Genomic DNA, 15,514 nt, shown 5'->3' with positions numbered 1-15,514 from the left:
ACAGAATTTATAGCAAAAAATTTGCAGTGTGATGTAACTGAAATTATACATTGAAAAATTGATTGTTAAGCCTTTCATCTGTTAGAATACAGTGACAGTTTCACTTCTTTCACGTGTAAATCACAAAACCCTTTTTAAAGTTGCATTCTCGGGTTAGCTGTTAACAATGGTGATAGGTAGACAACATGTTAGCCCCCTGTGTTCTCTGTCTATGACCTGATGGTTAGATTGATTCTAATCTAAAAAGTGACTTTGTACACCCCAGTCCAACACTGGCATCTCCAAGTCATTGATAAAGATAGGGTTAAGGTTAGTGTGCAGTTTAGAGTCAATATTATCTCTGTTGCTATGGTAAAGTTAGTGTTCATGTTGGGTTTTGGGAGCACTGTTTCACTTTAGCGTTTTATTTAGAGTCAGCTTTATGTTGGAGGTTTATTGTAGTGTTATCTAATAAACCTAGTTTATTGTAGGTTAGGGTTACTATAATCACCCTACCGACTAGGCCTCACCTGAAGCGCATGCGCCGTAACGTGGCGCCGGTATCCTGGCGAAAGAGAAACACATTCTCCCCCAAAACCGGGAACCGCCGGAGCCCCCCCCCCCCACAATAACCGGGAACCGCCGGAGCCCCCCCCCAAAGAGCGGTCCCGCGCAATGAACAAACAGAAGGAAAGTGCCGGTGAGTTTGTGCAGCGTTAGAGCGGGAGACAGGAGCAGAGGGGCCGGCGGCCTCAATCTAAACTTTCTTCGATTAATTCGATACAGTTGAAAATCTGCGAAGCATGAGAAGTTTGGTCAAGGTTGCTCTTGTAATCTATAATTTTATTCTAAATCAGCAGCAGTAGGTTCCCTGAAATTTACAGCAGAGTAGTGGATAGAAGCCCTTCGGGCCATCGTGTCCGCACTGACCGTCAGTCGTAAGAATATGAAGAACTGCAGATGCTGGAAATCAGACACAAAAGCAGAAATTCCTGGAAAACTCAGCCAGTCTGGCAACATCGGTGGAGAAAAAGCAGTGTTAACGGTTCCGGTCTATTGACTAGTCTTCAGAATAGATTGTCATTAGAGAAAAGGTGGAAAATATGCAGAAGATGGTGTGGGGGAGGAGTAAAAAGATAGGTTTAGATGGAGCCCAGACAGAGGGAAAAACAATTGGACTGACAAAGGAATGGATAGAAGTCGGCCTGGGAGAATCAATTAGAAACAAAAATATGCTGGAATCCAAAGTAGACAAGCCGGAAGCTGGAAGAACACAGCACATGAATATGCAAGGAATGGAGGGATATGGACCTTGGGCAAGCAGAAGGTATTGGTCTAATTTGGCACATGTTCAGCACAACATCATGGGCCGAGTGGCCCATTCCTATACTGTGATTAGCGAATACAATAAACTAGAATGAATGAAGTGCAAGTAAGTGCTGTTTCACTTCAAAGATGTGTCCGGGGTCTTGGATTGTGAAAAGGAAGGAAGTAAACAGGCAATTGCATTGGAAGGTCCTGAGGGACAAGATGTGCATGTATTTGGAAAGGCAAAGACTGATAAGGGATGGATGTTGGGAGTGGAGGAGGAGTGGCCTAAAGTGTCTCAGAGGGAACTGTCCCTGTGGAAGGCTGACGGGGTGGAATGTATGTGTCTCGTAGTAGCATCCTGCTGGAGGTAGCAAAAATGGCAGCTAATGATCCTTTGGATGTGAACACTGGCGGGGTGGTCAGTAAGGGCCGGGTGACTCAATTGTTCTGGGAGGGAAGATAAGGTGTAAGGGCAAAGTGAGGGAAATAGGTCGGACATACCTCTGGGCTCTGTCAACCACAGTGTTAGGGAAGAAATTAGACATTTTGGAGGCTTCCTTGAAGAAGCTGGCATCATCGGAATAGATGCGACTGAGATGGAGATACTGAGAGAATGAAATAGAGTCTTTACAGGAAACAAGGTGTGAAGATGAACAGTCAACATAATGATGATTGATAACCTGCTTGGTTTTGTTTTCAGTGCCTCAGCAGGTAAAGGTAGGTATCCCACATGCCAATTTAACTACCTTACCTACCTTCAAGTTTCAATGTTCATGCACATCAAGCTCCCTCTGAACTCCTGTCATTCAACATGTTCTCCATTGCTTTGTTCATCCTCCCAAAATGCATAAAAAGCTTATCTCTATCGACCCTGTCTATACCCTTCATGATTTTGTAGACCTCAATCAAGTCCCCCCTCAATCTCCTTTTTTCTACTCCACCAATCTTCGTGTCATCTGCACACTTGCTGATCATACCAACAGTGCCCTCTTTCATATCACAAACAACAGTGGCCCCAACACCACTTCTTGTGGAACACCACTGGCCACCTTTCTCCATTTCGTGAACTCCCTTCAACTACTACTCTCTGTCTCCTGTTGCTTAACCAGTTCTTTATCCACCTAGCTAGAACACCCTGCAAACCATGTGACTTCACTTTCTGTATTAGTTTACCATGGGGAACCTTATCAAATGCCTTACTAAAATCCATGTATATTACATCTACAACCCTTCCTTCATCTATCAACTTGATCACTTCCTCAAAGAACTCTATTAGGTTGGTAAGACACGATCTCCCCCACACAAAACCATGTTGCCTATCACTGGTAAGCCCATTCGTTTCCAATTAGAAATTGATTTTATCCCTCAGTACCTTCTCCAGCAACTTTGCCACCACCGACGTCAGACTCACTGGTCTGTAGTTACCTGGAATATCCCTACTACCCTTCTTGTACAGGGGGACAACATACCGCTTGCTTCTTATATAAGAATAAAATGCTTTGGGATTCTCCTTAATTCTGTTCCCTAAAGCTACTTCATGACTCCTTTCAGCCCGCTTGATTCCTTGTTTAATACTGGTCCTACTCTTCTGATATTCCTCCAGGGCCCATTCTGTTCTTAGCTGCCTGGACCTTATGTACGCTTCCCTTTTCCTCTTGGCCAGTCGTGTGATTTCTCTTGTCATCCACAGTTCATGAATCTTGCCTTTCCTATCTTTTGACTTCAACGGGACAGCCTATCCTGCACTATCTTTAAGCTATCTTTGAAAGTGTCCCACATATCAAATGTGAACTTCCCTTCAAATAGCTGTGTCCAATCCACATTTCCCAGCTCCTGCGTGATTTTGATATGATTGGCCTTGGCCCAGTTTAGTACTCTTCCCTTATATCACTCTCACCTTTGTCTACGCGTATTCCAAAACTTACAGAATTGTGGTCACTGTTCCCAAAGAAATCCCCTACCACAACTTCTACCTGTCCTGGCTCATTCCCCAATACCAGGTCCAATATGGCCCCTTTCCTCGTCTGACTATTGACATACTGCTCCAGAAAACTCTCCTGGACGCTTCTTACAAATTCTGCCCCATCCAGACCTCTGATGTTATGTGTATCCCTGTCAATGTTGGGAAAATTAAAATCTCCCATCACCACTACCCTATTGCCTTTACATCCTTCCATAAACTGTTTACCTATTTGTTCTTCTAACACACGCTCACTGTTGGGAGGCCTGTAATACAGCCCCAACAATGTAACTGCACCCTTCTTATTTCTCAGCTCCACCCATAATGCCTCACTACCCAAGACCACCATAGTGTCCTCCTTTAGCACAGCCGTGATATCATCCCTGACCAGCAATGCAACTCCACACCCCCTTTTACTTCCCACCCTATCCTGTCTAAAACATCTATATCCTGGAACATTTAGTTGCCAATCATGCCCTTCCTTCAACCAAGTCTCTGTGACTGCAATAACATCATACTCCCAGGCACCAATCTGAGCCCTAAGTTCATCTGCCTTACCCACTATACTCCTTGCATTAAAGTTCATGCATTTCAGGCCACCAGTTCTTTTGCACTCATCTGCTCTCTGCCTACTCTTCCCCTTATTAATGTTGTCTTCATGATTCTTACAGTCTCCAGTTTCCACCTCGCTGTCTACTCTTTTCTGGTTCCCAGCCCCCTGCCACATTAGTTTAAAACCTCCCCAACAGCATTAACAATGCCCCCAAGAACATTGGTTCCAGTCTGGTTCAGATGTAGACCATCCATTTTGTAATGGTCCCAATGTCCAACAATTTTGAACCCCTCCCCCCTACAAGCCACGTGTTCATCCTGCCTATTTTATCATTTCTACGCTGGCGAGCACGTGGCACTGGTAGTAATCCCGAGATCACTACCTTTGAGGTCCTCCTCTTTAACTTCTCGCCTAGCTCCCTGATTTCGTCTTTGAGGACCTCATCTCGTTTTTTATTTATATTGTTGGTGCCTATATGCACCAAGACAACTGGCAGTTCACCCTCCCCTTTTAGAATGCTCTGCAGCCGAATGGTGACATACCTGACCCAAGCACCTGGGAGACAACATACCATCCAGGAGTCCTGTTTTCGGCCACAGAACTGCCTATATACTCTCCTTACAATAGAATCCCCTATGACTATGGCCCTACGAGTCTTTTTTCTGCCCTTCTGAGCAGCAGTGCCTGCCATGGTGCCATGATCTTGGCAATTGCTGCCCTCCCCTGGTGAGCCATCTCTCCCAACAGTATCCAAAACGGTACACCTGTTTTGAAGGGAGATGACCGTAGGGGACACCTGCACTGCCTTCCTACTCTTTTTCTGCCTAGTGAAAGGTTGGTTTTCAGACTGGAGGCCTGTGACCAGTGGAGTACCACAAGGATCGGTGCTGAGTCCATTTATGTAAATGATTGGAAGTGAGCATAACTTTGCAGATGACACCAAAATTGGAAGTATAGTGGACAGCGAAGAAGGTTACCTCAGATTACACTGAGATCTTGATCAGATGGGCCAATGGGCTGAGAAGTGGCAGATAGAATTTAATTCAGATAAATGCGAGGTGCTGCATTTTAGGAAAACAAATCTTAGCAGGACTTATACACTTAATGGTCAGGTGCTAGGGAGTGTTGTTGAAGAAAGAGACCTTGGAGTGCAGGTTCATAGCTCCTTGAAAGTGGAGTCGCAGGTAGATAGGATAGTGCAGAAGGTGGTTGGTATGCTTTCCTTTATTGGTCAGAGTATTGAGTGCAGGAGTTGGGAGGTTATGTTGTGGCTGTACAGGACATTGATTAGGCTACTGTTGGAATATTATGTGCAATTCTGGTCTCCTTCCTATCAGAAAGATGTTGTGAAACTTGAAAGGGTTCAGAAAAGATTTACAAAGACGTTGCCAGGGTTGGAGGATTTGAGCTAGAGGGAGAGGCTGAACAGGCTGGGCTGTTTTCCCTGGAGCATCGGACGCTGAGGGGTGACCTTATAGAAGTTTATATAATTATGAGGGGCATGGAAAAGATAAATAGACAAAGTGTTTTCCGTGGGGTGGGGGAGTCCAGAACTAGAGGGCATAGGTTTAGGGTGAGATGGGAAAGATATAAAAGAGACCTATGGGGCATAGGGATGTACAGCACAGAAACAGACCCTTTGTTCCAAACCGTCCATGCCGACAGGATATCCTAACCTAATCTGGGCCCATTTGCCAGCACTTGCCCCATACACCTCTAAACCCTTCCTATTCATACACCCATCCAGATGACTTTTAATTGTAATTGTACCAGCCTCCACTACTTCCTCTGGCAGCTCATTGCATACATGCACTATCCTCTGTGTGAAAGAGTTGCCCCTTAGGTCCCTTTTAACTTTTTCCCGTAATACCCTAAATCTATGCCCTCTAGTTCTGGACTCCCACACCCCAGGGAAAAGGCCTTATCTATTTACCCTGTCTATGCCCCTTCATGATTTTATAAACCTCTATAAGGTCACCCCTCAGTCTTTCAAGCTCTAGGGAAAACAGCCCCAACCTATTCAGCCTCTCCCTGTAACTGAAATCCTCCAACCCTGGCAACATCCTTGCAAATCTTTTCTGAACCCTTTCATTCTACCAGCTTTTCCCTTATGCCTCTGTAGTTGCCTTTATTCAGCTGTAATACTGTTACCCATGATTCTAACTTCTCCCTCTCAAATTCCAGAGTGCATTCAATCATATTGTGATCACTGCCACCTTAACTCCTTTATCAAGTCTGCCTCATTGCGCAACACTAAATCCAGTATTGCCTGTTCCCTAATGGGCTCCATCACAAGCTGTTCCAAAAAGCCATCTTGTAGACATTCCACAAATTCCTTTTCTTGCAATCCATTACCCACCTGATTTTCCCAGTCCACCTGCATATTGAAATCCACCATGGTCACTGAAACTTTGCCATTCCCTCGCATCTTTTCTATCTTTTGGTGTATTTGCAGTGCTGGAATTTGATAACCCACAACCCTAGAACATTAACTTGGGTCTGTGGGTTATTAGTCCAGTGACATTAACACAGCACCACTGACTTTGCTGTATCCAGTTCAATTCAACCATTCTTTTTATCACCCGAAGTGAAGTGAATTTGTTCTATTGTAGTATTTGCCGTGGTGTAGATTAAGATGCACCGTTTTCTCTTTGCCTCTGTCTGAAGCTGGTTGCAAACTGTTACTAAATATAGACTGTGCCAGGCGTCTTGCAAGAAATGATTTCAGTATTGATATTGGAAATTGATATTTATAATTAACCCAAGAAGAGTATCTCACTGCTAAGCCTATGATGTTTAAACAGTGATTAAGGATTAAGTGAGTTTTGTATGATAGAGAATGGATACAAATTTAAACATCAGGCAATTTTAACATTTTAATTGAAATGAAAAATCTTTTCTTTTTAGCTGCTTCTGTTATTTTGAAGTATTTGAACGACCAGAATCGGCCATACAGTGCACAAGATGTTTTTGGGAATCTCCAGCGAGAATACGGCTTTGGGAAAACAGTAGGCTTATTTGGTGTTGCTGCTTGTTCTTTCTTTTTAAGTTTTAAAATGTTTTGTCTATGTATGAGAATTGGCAATTTTTGAGGGATGGAACTGCCTCAGGAGACAGATGGGTGGCACGGTGGCACAGTGGTTAGCACTGCTGCCTCACAGCGCCAGAGACCTGGGTTCAATTCCCGCCTCAGGCGACTGACTGTGTGGAGTTTGCACGTTCTCCCCGTGTCTGCGTGGGTTTCCTCCGGGTCCTCCGGTTTCCTCCCACAGTCCAAAGATGTGCAGGTCAGGTGAATTGGCCATGCTAAATTGCCCGTAGAGTTAGGTAAGGGGTAGATGTAGATGTAGGGGTATGGGTGGGTTGCGCTTCGGCGGGTTGGTGTGGACTTGTTGGGCCGAAGGGCCTGTTTCCACACTGTAATGTAATCTAATCTAGTAAAACCCACTGGCCAATCCAATCTGCCCTATAAAACTTTGTATCACAGTGTGCATGTTATACACCCTACGCCAAGGTATGTAATCTGCTGGAGGAGGCTCGAAAGCTGGTCCAATTCCAGAAAAATATTAGAAATATATTTCTATCCAATTCATTTAGGTGCATGAACTAGTTCAGTAAACTACGCTGACCTTAGATTATATTATACAATCTAGAGTGTGATATCTTCTGTCTTCAGTGACCTCTGTCAAAAACAGATCAATAAAAGCAAATTCCTACAGATGCTCGAAATATGAATTATAAATTGGTTCCAAAGAAGAATCATACTGGACACGAAGCATTAATTGTTTCTTTCTCCATAGATGGTGCTAGACCTGATGAATTTCTCTAGCATTGTGTTTTCCTTTCTGCATGATCAGGCCCTGGCCTAGCTTGACAGAATTTACCATTTACTGCATCAACTGGCAGCCAAATCCACAGGGCTGCTTTTCTCTGGGAAAAGGACCACCTCCAAACTATCTCTTGACATCCTATCTACTCTGTTCTAGCTTCAAGCTTCAGATTGAGATTCCTGATTTTATTTGACAAATTTTAGATTTAGATTAGGTTAGAGGGGCGGCCATGCCTACTCGCTGGGCCCCAGTTACACCTGTCTCTTCTTGGGTTACGTGGAACATTGCTCGTTCCAGTCCTATTCAGGCCTTCAACATATTTCTCTGATGTCATCAGTGCTGCTTCCCTCTGTTGTCCAGAATTGGAAAAGTTAATCGATTTTGTTTCTAATTTCCATCCCACTCTCACTTTCACCTGGTCTATTTCTGATTCTGCCCTTCCCTTCCTCTGTTTCCATTTCTGGGGATAGACAGGCCACGAATATCCAATATAAACCTATCGACTCCCACAGTTACCTGGACTATACATCCTCGCATCCTGTTTCCTGTAAAGACTCCATTCCATTCTCGCAGTTCCTCCATCTCTGTCACATATATTCTGATGAGGCAAATTTCAACAAGGGAAACTCGGAATTGCCCACCTTCTTCCTCAACTGAGGACTCCCCAGCACTGTTGTCTTCAGGGCCCTCAACTGGTTCTAACCCATCTCCCACTCTGCTGCCCTCACCCCTTCTCTTCCCTCCTGCAACAGCAATAGGGTTCCCCTTGTTCCTACTTACCATCACACCAGCATCCACATACAGAATATCATCAACCACCATTTCCGCCGCCTCCAGCGAGATGCCACCACCAGACACGTATTCTCTCTCCCCGCCCCTTTGTCTGCCTTCCAAAGGGACTGTTACCTCTGGGACACACTGGTCCACTCTTCCTTCAGTCCCAACACCACCCCTCCACAGCACCTTCTCCTGCAAATGCTAAAGGTGTAACACCTGCCCATTTAAATTCTCCCTCCTCAGTATCCAAGGGTCCAAACACACCTTCCACTTTACCTACACTTCTCCCAATCTAGTCTACTGCATGTGGCCTCCTCTACTTCGGGGAAACAAAGCGTAGACTGAGTGACCGCATCATAGTTCTGCCTGCAAAAAAGACCCTGACCTTCAAGTTGCCTGTCACTTAAACACTGTTCGCTGGCCAATAACTCTGTCTCAGGCTTGCTATAATGTTGCAACAAAGCTCAGCGCAAGCTAGAAGAACAACACCTTATTTTCCGCTTGGGGATTACAGGATGTGGACGTCTCTGGTTAGGTCAGCATTTATTGCCCATTCCTAATTATCTAGAGGGCAATTAAAAGTCAATCGCATCTCTGTGTCTGGAGTCATGCAGAAGCCAGACCAACTAAGAATGGCAGATTTCCTTCTCTAAGGGATATTAGTAAAGAAGCTGGGTTTTAATGACAATCATGATGGATACATAGGCATCATGATGCCAGGTCTTTTGTTCTAAATGTTTATTGAAGTCAACGGATGGCACAGTAGTTAGCATTGCTGCCTCACAGTGTCAGTGACTCTGGTTCGATTCCAGTCTCAAGTGACTGTCTGTGTGGAGTTTGCACATTCTCCCTGTCTGCTTGGGTTGCCTCCCATAATCCAAATGTGCAGGTTAGGTGAATTCGCCATGCTAAATTGCTCATTGGTGTTCAAGGATGTGTTGGTTAGATGCATTAGTCAGGGGTAAATGTAGAATAATAGGGTAGGGGAATGTTTGGGTGGGATACTCTTCGGAGGGTCAGTGTGGACTTGTTGGGCTGAAGAGCCTGTTTGCACACTGTAGGGTTTCTATGACCTTGCAGCCCTCCAGACTCTATATTGAGTTCAATAATTTTTGGGCCTGAACTTCCCCATGTCCTAGCTTCCTACCACACACACCAGGCCATGTTATCACATGTTCTGCCATTACACTACCTATTGTTCATGCTAACAGTCTCCATTAACAGCTATTCACAGTCCCAGACAGTTCATCATTGACTCCTTTGTCCAACTGTCTCTTTGGGCTCTATCCTTGCCTATTATTTACTCCTTACCCCCACTCCACCACCCTATCTTCTGCATATAAATCAACATTTTCCTAGCTATCATCAGTTCTGAGAAAAGGTCACCAAACCCAAAACGTTAACTTTGATTTCTCTTCAGAGGTGCTGGCAGACCTGCTGAACATTTCCACTTCTGTTTTATTTTAGATTTTGCCTGACCTGTTTCTGCAAATAAATTCCCTCTTTGCAGTGAAAATCAAGCCTCACTCTTCATGAAGTTTTTACAAAAATTAAAGGTGTTAGTTATGTTCACAAAATTACCCAATTTACTTGATTGTCAGACCCAGGTTGATAGAAAGCACTTACAGGTTTCTATCCTGAACAAGAATGGCTATTTATTGCAAGTAATTCACTGTAATTACAGTTAAACAGTTATATACCATCAGTATATAATAATTAAACTAATTAAAACTCCTTTATAAACTCCGCCTTACAAATACAGACAGGGCAAAAACATATACAGATGGAGGTGAAAAACTGGAAAATCATTTCAGCTTTCTTTGTCCACAAATTCTGTTCAGATGGTTCTTGTTTATCCAAAGATTTCTTCCTGGGTTCCCTTTCTAAAAGCTTCCACTGGTTTGTAAGGGGCTGGTTTACTTGTAAAATATCTGTTTTATCATTAAAAGTCACACCATACAGGAACTGCTGAAGGAAAAATTAACTGGTTTCTTCAAGTTTAAAGTAAGTTTTACTGCAGAAGAGAAGAAACAGCTTCCAGGTTGGTGGAGATCACATCTCTTCACTTTAGCTTCTTTCTAATAGCAAGCTGTTCAGTTAACTGACAACCAATCTCTCAGTTGTCAGCAAGCAAAGGACTTTTGTTGGGCAATATACGAGTGACCAGTTTTCAATTAACTTGTTGCCATCTAGCTGCATCTGTGCATAACTCATTGGTTCCTGTTCATCTGCAATCACTCAATTGCTGCTTGTTGAAACAGCTATTTGCCATTGTTGCCAGGTTATATACCATCAGCAAAACATGCAGAAATCCTTCCAGAACATGCATTTTATAGCCATTCTTCCCCATTTCAGTCCACATTTTTTTTAAAAAAAGCATAATAGAATGAGATCCTTACAAATCCCATACAAATTGGTCCAAAGTATACATTTTGCTAAAGTGGTAGGTCTCTGCACATCAAGCTGGAGAAGGTCCTGAGGGATAGGATCTATTTATATTTGGAAGAAAATGGGCTTATCAGTGATAGGCAGCATAGTTTTGTTCGGGGGAGATTGTGCTTTACCAACTAAATATAATTCTTTGAGGAAGTGACCAAGTTGATAGATGAAGGAAGGGCTGTGGATGTCATATACATGGACTTTGATAAGGCGTTTGATAAGGTTCCCCATGGTAAACTAAGGGAGAAAGTGAAGTCACATGGTGTGCAGGGTGTTCTAGCTAGGTGGTTAAAGAACTGGTTGAGCAACAGGAGACAGAGAGTAGTAGTTCAAGGGAGTTTCTTGAAATGGAGAAAGGTGACCAATGTGTTCTACAGGGATCGGTGCTGGGGCCACTGTTGTTTGTGATATACATAAATGCTGTGGAAGAGGGCATTGATGGTCTGATCAGTAAGTTTGCAGATGACATGAAGATTGGTGGAGTAGCAGAAAGCATAGGGGACTGTCAGAGAATACAGGGGGATATAGATAGACTGGAGAGTTGGGTGCAAATGGAATTCAAACAGGGCAAATGTGAGGTGATGCATTTTGGAAGGTCTAATTCTAGAGTGAACTATACTGTAAACAGAAGAGCATGAGGAAAAGTTGATGACCAGAGAGATCCGGGAGTTCAGGTGCACTGTATCTTGAAGGTGGCTGCACAGATGAATAGAGTGGTCGAGAAGGCGTACTAGATTAGATTAGATTCCCTACAGTTTGGAAACAGGCCATTCAACCCAACAAGTCCACACTGACCCTCTGAACAGTAACCCACCCAGACCCATTCCTCTACATTTACCCTTAACTAAGGCACCTAACACTATGGGCAATTTAGCATGACCAGTTCACCTGACCTGTACATCTTTGGACTGTGGGAGGAAACCCATGCAGACACGGGGAGAATGCGCAAACTCCGCACAAACAGTTACCTGAGGCTGGAATCAAACCCGGGTCCCTGGCACTGTGAGGCAGCAGTGCTAACCACTGAGCTACCGTGCTGCCCCAGGGTTGCCTTCATCACAAGGGGTATTGAGTATAAGAGCTGGCAGGTCATGTTAAAATTGTGCAAGACTTTGGTTTGCATTTAGAATACTGTGTGCAGTTCTGGTCGTCATATTACCAAAAGGATGTGGACGCTTTGGAGAGGGTGCAGAGAAGGTTTACGAGGATGTTGCCTGGTATGGAAGGTGCTCGCTATGAAGAGAGGTTGAGTAGGTTAAGATTGTTTTCATTAGAAAAAAAAGAGATTGAGGGGGGACTTGATTGAGGTCTACAAAATCATGAAGGGTATTGACAGGGTCGATAGAGGTATGCTTATTCCCAGGGTGAGGGATTCAATAACGAGAGGTCACGCATTCGAGGTGAGAGGAGAAAACTTTAAGGGGGATACAGGCGTCAAGTACTTTACACAGAGTGTGGTAGGTGCCTGGAATGCATTGCCAGCAGAAGTAGTAGAGGCAAGCAGGCTAGATTCATTTAAGGTGCATCTGGTCAGATGTATCAGTAGGTGGGGAGCAGAGAGATACAGATCCTTAGGAATTGGGCGATAGGTTTAGACAGTGGATTTGGATCAGCACAGGCTTGGAGGGCCAAAGGGCCTGTTCCTGGGCTGTAAATTTTCTTTGTTTTCTCCCCCCCCCACCACCCAAATTCTGAAAGGATTTTCAGATCTTCCTTTTAAACAAAAATCCTTTATTGGAAGTAACCTGCATTTATTTTGAAATTGAAGCTGTATAGAACATTTGTTTGGCCACACCTGGAATACTGAGTGCAGTCCTGGACTCCACTCTGTAGGTAAGGTGTAATTGCTCTAGGCAAAGTGTAGAGATGATTCACCTGTATGTTGCTCAGGATGAAGTGTTTCGGCTATGAAGAGAAACTACGTGGTTAGTGTTGTTTTCTTCTGAGCAGAGAAGCCTGATTGGCGGAACCTGATTGAAGTCTACAAAGTTATAGTAGGGAGAAAGTTTTCTCCTTAAAAAGCATAGAGCTAAGGTAAGGGGGAGGAGATTTAGAAGGGATTTAAAGTGAAATGTTTTTATCCAGAGGATTGTGGGTATCTGGAACTCTCTGCCTGAAATGCTGGTGGAGGTGGGAAAAGTATATAGACGAACACTTGGAACACCATAGCATTTAGGTCTATACACAAGTGCTGGGAAGTGGGATTAGAGTAGATAGGTACTTCATGCCAGCATAGACTCAATGAACTGAATTACCTTTTCCACACTGAAATAATCTATAATGTTTCATCACAAATGCCCCAACCCCCGTACTTTCTACTATTCTGAATTATTATATGTTTCCACAGTCAGCAATCCATCCTGCTACTTGTTTCCTCACTCTGTATTCTGTGACCTTCCTCATCAATCTTTTTGAGCATTGTCAAGGCTTTCTGATAGTTTATTTCCACTTTATTATCATTGTGTGCTCTCTCTTACCTCCTCAAAAAATAAATAATTTTAGTCAAGCAAATTTTTTTTACTTTTTAAATCTACTTTGACTATTCACACTTATTTTCTTTTCTAGATGTTCTTCTAGTTTCATCTTTAGTATGGATTTCACTTTTTCTCTCACCACTTCTATAAGTTTGTTATTTTAATGAAATATACATTTCCTACAATCTTTTGAATATCTGTTTTAAATGTTTCTCATTTGTGTTACCGTATTAAAAACTGCTTGAAGCCCTGCCGTGGCTTGTTGAAAGAAAAATCAAGTCTGCAAGCTTGAAAATGTTGTATTCTAGATGTGTTTCAATTAAAAGCATAGAAGTGATTATGTTGAAGGTAAGATTGCACAAAAAAGTGAAAGGCTTATAAATGAATACTTGTTCTTTTGGAAGTTAATGTTTTTACAGGTCCAGTTTCTGGTTATTGATTGCAGTTACCATAAGACCATAAGACATAGGAGTGGAAGTAAGGCCATTCGGCCCATCGAGTCCATTCCGCCATTCAATCATGGCTGATGCGCATTTCAGCTCCACTTGCCAGCATTCTCCCCGTAGCCCTTAATTCCTCTAGACAACAAGAACCTATCAATCTCGGCCTTGAAGACATTTAGTGTCCCGGCTTCCACTGCACTCCGTGGCAATGAATTCCACAGGCCCACCACTCTCTGGCTGAAGAAATGTCTCCGCATTTCTGTTCTGAAATGACCCCCTCTAATTCTAAGGCTGTGTCCACGGGTCCTAGTCTCCTCGCCTAACAGAAACAATTTTCTAGCATCCACCTTTTCAAAGCCATGTATTATTTTGTACGTCTCTATTAGATCTCCCCTTAATCTTCTAAACTCCAACGAATACAATCCCAGTATCCTCAGCCGTTCCTCATATGCTAGACCTGTCATTCCAGGGATCATCCGTGTGAATCTCCGCTGGACACGTTCCAGTGCCAGTATGTCCTTCCTGAGGTGTGGGGACCAAAACTGGACACAGTACTCCAAATGGGGCCTAACCAGAGCTTTATAAAGTCTTAGTAGTACATCTCTGCTTTTATATTCCAACCCTCTTGAGATAAGAGACAACATTGCATTCGCTTTCTTAATCACAGACTCAACCTGCATGTTTACCTTTAGAGAATCCTCAACTAGCACTCCCAGATCCCTTGCTTGAGATTTTGCAACTTCTGAGAACTGGAAACATGGTCTGAAACTTGCTTTGTGATTTTGGTTTTGTAGTGTTCCTGGAATCGAATCATTTGATGTTTTGTTTGAGGCAATACAATAACAATGGAACAGAATATGTTATTAAGTCTTTGCAGTAGCAGTTCCTTTCATCACATTTAATCTTTTATTGCAGGCTGCAGTGAAAGCTCTGGAGCAGCTAACTCAAGATGGTAAAATAAAGGAAAAGGTTTATGGGAAACAGAAAATCTACTTTGCTGATCAGGTGAGAAAGTGAGCTTTTTTATGATAACACTTGTACTGAAATGTAGTGATTGGTTTTGCAGAGATATTTAATTGATTAATTTGTATTTGGGTATGTCTTTCTCCAAAAATCAGTAGTTTGTCTCTTACTAGCACTTTGAAAGAACATAGTAGGGAAACAAGAGCTTGAACGTTCGACACTGACCTCGAAATCACATGTATCCTTTACAATATTTAAGATTCATAGGTTAGTTTCATGAAATATATTTTCCTTCAGCTAAAATTAAATTTCAGTTGATTTATTTTTCTATGGACTTTTAGTAATCTATTTTTGAAGGCAACTTGTGAAGTTTGAAATAAGCCTTGTCTGATCAAATAGCTGGTTATTGAATATACTGTAATGTGATGATGTTAGGGAATAGGTGAGATTTTGTTTGCTCTGTTTCATAAGATCTTTCTAAATGCGTTCAACATTTAGATAGCTTAGTTTGTTTTATTCTCCCATTTTCCTTTATAAAGTGAACTTATATTTTATTGTTGAGAAAAACCATGTGGGAAGATGGTTGTGGCTATTGGAAGTCCATTTTTTGACAAGAAGGCTTCATTGTAGGAGTTTTTCAAAGTAGTGCTTGACCTCTATCCATCTTCAGCTACTTCATAACGAGCCAGAGGAGCTTCATTTACTTGATCCTGAGTATGGTAGGGGGACAGTCTTATGAGGAGATATTGAGGAGGTTGGGCCTCTGTCCCTCAGAATTTAGTAAT

At 42.9% G+C, this 15,514-nt stretch overlaps 1 protein-coding gene across 2 annotated transcripts in view; it reads left to right on the top strand.

Moving 5' to 3' along the window:
• The first annotated feature begins 534 nt into the window (after positions 1–534).
• psmc3ip (PSMC3 interacting protein) overlaps positions 535–15,514 on the top strand; it is a 37,045-nt gene continuing 22,065 nt past the window's right edge. Inside the window, exons 1-3 of one of the 2 annotated variants that reach the window (XM_072561144.1) lie at positions 535–679; positions 6,711–6,826; positions 14,682–14,771. In XM_072561144.1, the coding sequence (XP_072417245.1) occupies positions 655–679; positions 6,711–6,826; positions 14,682–14,771 (231 nt within the window). In that variant the 5' untranslated portion in view covers positions 535–654. The remainder of the gene's footprint in view (positions 680–6,710; positions 6,827–14,681; positions 14,772–15,514) is intronic. The other variant, XM_072561145.1, reaches the window with a different exon arrangement.

Source organism: Chiloscyllium punctatum, chromosome 42 (genome assembly GCF_047496795.1).
Source record: "Chiloscyllium punctatum isolate Juve2018m chromosome 42, sChiPun1.3, whole genome shotgun sequence".
Lineage (NCBI taxonomy): Eukaryota > Metazoa > Chordata > Chondrichthyes > Orectolobiformes > Hemiscylliidae > Chiloscyllium > Chiloscyllium punctatum.
Note: the sequence above shows the minus strand (reverse complement) of the source record. Positions and strands in the feature narration are given on the sequence as shown.